At 43.2% G+C, this 3,884-nt stretch overlaps 1 protein-coding gene across 1 annotated transcript; it reads right to left on the reverse strand.

Moving 5' to 3' along the window:
* Window positions 1-2,097: 2,097 nt before the first annotated feature.
* LOC127122855 (uncharacterized) lies at window positions 2,098-3,678 on the reverse strand. The gene has a single exon (XM_051053131.1). The coding sequence runs from the start codon at window positions 3,676-3,678 to the stop codon at window positions 2,098-2,100; it is 1,581 nt and encodes a 526-aa protein (XP_050909088.1).
* Window positions 3,679-3,884: the final 206 nt, after the last annotated feature.

Genomic DNA, 3,884 nt, shown 5'->3' on the forward strand with positions numbered 1-3,884 from the left:
TCAATAAAATCTTGAACTTTGTACTTTAATGCTTTACAATTCTCGATCGAATGCCCAGGAGCGCCAGAATGAAATTCACAGCGGGCATTTGCATCATAACCGGGAGGAAGAACCGCTGGTGGGGGTCCTAACTCTCTTAGTTGCACAAGTGATCCCCTCAATAAATATGGTAGAATGTGGCTATAAGGCATGGGAACTGGGTCAAATCTTCTCTCGGGCCTTCACATCCTTTGTTGTTGTTGATATTGTGGTTGTTGATGTTGCGGTTGTTGTTGATACCGTTGTTGTTGTTGAGTTTGAACAGGAATTGCAAATGGTTGTTGTTGACTTGGTTGGACAGGAGTTATGGCAGCTACTTGTGGATAAGTGGGATTTCTTGTTCGAATGATGGAGGCAGCATTGGTCTCGCCTTCTCGTTTTTTACCATAGGGAACAAAAGGTTTCTTCGATGCACTAGAAGTACAGGAAGAGTTCTGGATCTTTCCCATTTTAATCATATTTTCTATCCTTTCACCGGATAAGACCAGGTCAGAAAAGCCTGAAGAGGTGCTCCCTACCATTCTATCAAGGTATGAACCTTGCAAGTTTCCCATAAACATGTCTACCAGTTCTCTTTCTAGCAATGGGGGTTGTACCCTAGAAGCTAATTCCCTCCACCGCTGGGCATACTCTTTGAAGGACTCCTCAGACCTCTAAGTCAGATTTTGCAACTGCGTGCGATTAGGTGCCATATCAGTGTTGTACTGATAGTGCTTGAGGAATGCCTCAGCCATTTCCCTCCAGGTGTGAATATGGTTGCCCTTGAGTTGCATGTACCAATCCAAAGATGCCCCACTGAGGGAATCCTGGAAAAAATGCATTAAAAGTTGATCATCGCTGGAATAGGCAGCCATCTTTCGGCAGTATGCCCTAATGTGTGTCCTAGGGTCGCTATTTCCCTTATATTTTTCAAAGTCCAGAACTTTGAACTTGGCCGGAATGATGACCCCAGGTACTAAGCACATTTCTGCCGCATCGAGGCCCAAAATGTCAGTGCTCCCCATTGCCTTGAGCTTTTCCTCGATAGCCTTTACCTTCCTCTCCACCTTGTTGGTTGCGGAACCGAAGGCGTCATCCTGAGAAGCGTCCATTGGACTGAAGAATGCATCAAGTTGGTCGTCTATCTCAAGAGCATGAGGACGAGGATTGTCGTTTGGAACACCGTCGGGTGCATTAATGTTAATTGGAGGATCAGCTTAAGGAACTGGAGTCGGATTCTCGACTGTTTAAGGGGTAGGAGGATTGGTAGTACTGGCACGTTGATTCATTTCTTCTTGCATTTTTGCCATAACCTCCTGGCCTCTTGTGACTGCTTGAATAGTCTCCATCAATTGCCGAATTTGGGACTGCATTTGGGATACTTCTTCCTGAAGGACAACTTGGTTCTCTTGAAGTTGCTCCATGATAACTTGTCGACGTCCTCGTGTATCGTACCGAAAAGTTGGCTTTGGAGAGTGGTTCTGGAAGAAGAAAGGGGTGGATGGATGAGTTTTTTATGTTTTTGTGTTTCGAAAGATGCATATGATGCATGAATTTTTTTTCTTGTTAAAGCAAAGCTCTTTTTAGTTATTCATGTTTATTCATTGCAAAAACTACTTGACGATTCTTGTTCACAATCATGAAATAGGAAAACATAATAGAGAAAAATCGTAACTTTCATTCATCCTTTGAAGGGAAAATAGACAACAATACATAGAAGTTGCAACATACAAGTAATGGAAGCAAATAAACCAACTAGATATCCACCTTAAAAGTGACCCCTTGAGACTTGCGGAGAGCCTCAATGTCGGTGATGAGTTAGGCCATTGTTCTTTTGCAGAACTTGACGAAGTGGTAGACCTCTTTGGTTATTACTGTCATGTTGGTGTACTTGTCCCTCCATTCTTCGTAAAGGACTTGGAGATTATGGATGATTTCGTCCCTTTGAACAATGGCAGCTTCGAATCCATGGCAACGCTCCTCCCAATGTCTGCAGTTGTTTTGCAAATCTACATAGGCTTGGTCATAGATTCCCCTCTTCAAGTTCTTGATTTGCTCGCAAGCTCGTCCAAGGTTGAACTACTCATGGATGAAGCTTCGATGAATCTTTTCTTTCTCTAGTTGCTCCTTGGCTAGCAAATCCTTATACTCTTTTAGAGTGGTCCTTAGTTCGAGAATCTGGGCCTCGTAATCTTCCCTCGCTTCTTTCTTCATGGCATTAGACCTCTCGACAGTATTTTCAAGGTCCTTGATGATTCGGGATGCTGGATCCAACTCCTCGCTGCGGAAGTCCAGCTCAGAATTAGCTCCTTGTAAAGCTCCACCAACCCAAACTCTTTGCCCCTCGGCTAATCGGAGCCTTTTCTTGCTATCTTCAAATTTTTCACAGACTTGCTTACCCTTATCCTCTAATACGTGGTTACGTTCCTTGGCGCGATTGAGTTCGACTCGTAGTTGAGTGTTTTCCAACTCGAGCTCTTTGATTTGGCTGGTAAGTTTGTCCATGTCCTCTTGTAGGATAGGCTCGGGCTCAGGCATCAACGTGAATGAAGAAGGATCAAACAGAAACGGCATCTTAACCACCCTAGCCCTCTCTTTTACCCACACATAGTAGGATTCCTTGGCTAGGATATTTTTCTTGCCCCATTCATGGCTAATACAAACCATGCTTGTCCAAGCTTTTCTCACTCTTTTCACATTCGAATCAAGCGGATCCACGGTATTGATGACAAATGGAATGAAATCTCTTTCCTCGGGGGGACTTGTCATGGCGCACCCTAGTTTCCTCTTGAGTATAGCAGGGTTGTAGTTGATGCAACCTTGTGTTCCTATCAAGGGTACGTTAGAGAACTCTCCATATCTTACAATGACATCCTTTATATCCCATTCCCTCTTGTACCACAGAATTGAGTTGGAAGAGAGAGATGTGAACCTTTGCGGCCATGTCAGTTTGTTTTCGGCGAAGGGTCCACTTTGAGGCATGCGGGCCCTCATCCAAAGATGTAGCATAGGAGCGCAACAAAGGAAAGTACCTCCTTTCTTCTCATGTCTTGTATGTAAGGTATGGTAGAAATCGGCAAGTAAAAAAGGCACCGAATTTTTTGTTAAAAAGACTTCAACTGCTAATTGATCCACGAACTTGTCCAGATTTGGGAAGAGGACAATTCCATGAATCAAAAGTGCCAAAGTTGCACTGCAAAAGTCGGGTTTTCCTTGTTTAATCATTTCCCGAGCATGGGCTTCTAGGAACTTTTGAGTTAAACCTTTGAGGGATCCTTTAACGCCCTTGTCCACTAACTTGTTGGTGTTGATACCCAAGATGAGTGAGAGCTCGGTCAAACAGAATCCTTCTTCCAATTTTGGGAAAGGGTTGTATTCCTTGATTGGTCGATTGAGGAGTCTCTCAAGGTCTTCCAAGGTTGGAGAGATTTGGAAGTCGGGGAAAGTGAAGCATCTTAAAGGGACGTCATAGTATTGGGACATTGTAGTGATAGCACAATAGTCAACCTTCTCGGTTAGAAGATCTATGATGTTCCCAAAATTGGCTCTAAACTTGTTGTCTTTGAGAGCTATGACCTTTGAACAGAGGACCTTTAATGACCTGATGTCGGGACTCTTGAAGCGGAAAGAAGAAGTGTTTTTCTTTGTTGAAGTATCCATGATTGTGTCGGAAAATAGTCTTGTAATTTTGTGTTTGAACAAACGAAAGATTTTAAGAGCTTTGCTTATTATTTTGATGATGAATGAATGTATGAATGAATGATTGGTTTATTATTTCCACAGGTTTTTAGGCATGGGTTCGTGGTTTTGGACCATCGTGACGAAGCATGGAGTTAATAATGACTGCTTAGTAAACCGAGGTTCTC

Source organism: Lathyrus oleraceus, chromosome 2 (assembly GCF_024323335.1).
Source record: "Lathyrus oleraceus cultivar Zhongwan6 chromosome 2, CAAS_Psat_ZW6_1.0, whole genome shotgun sequence".
NCBI lineage: Eukaryota > Viridiplantae > Streptophyta > Magnoliopsida > Fabales > Fabaceae > Lathyrus > Lathyrus oleraceus.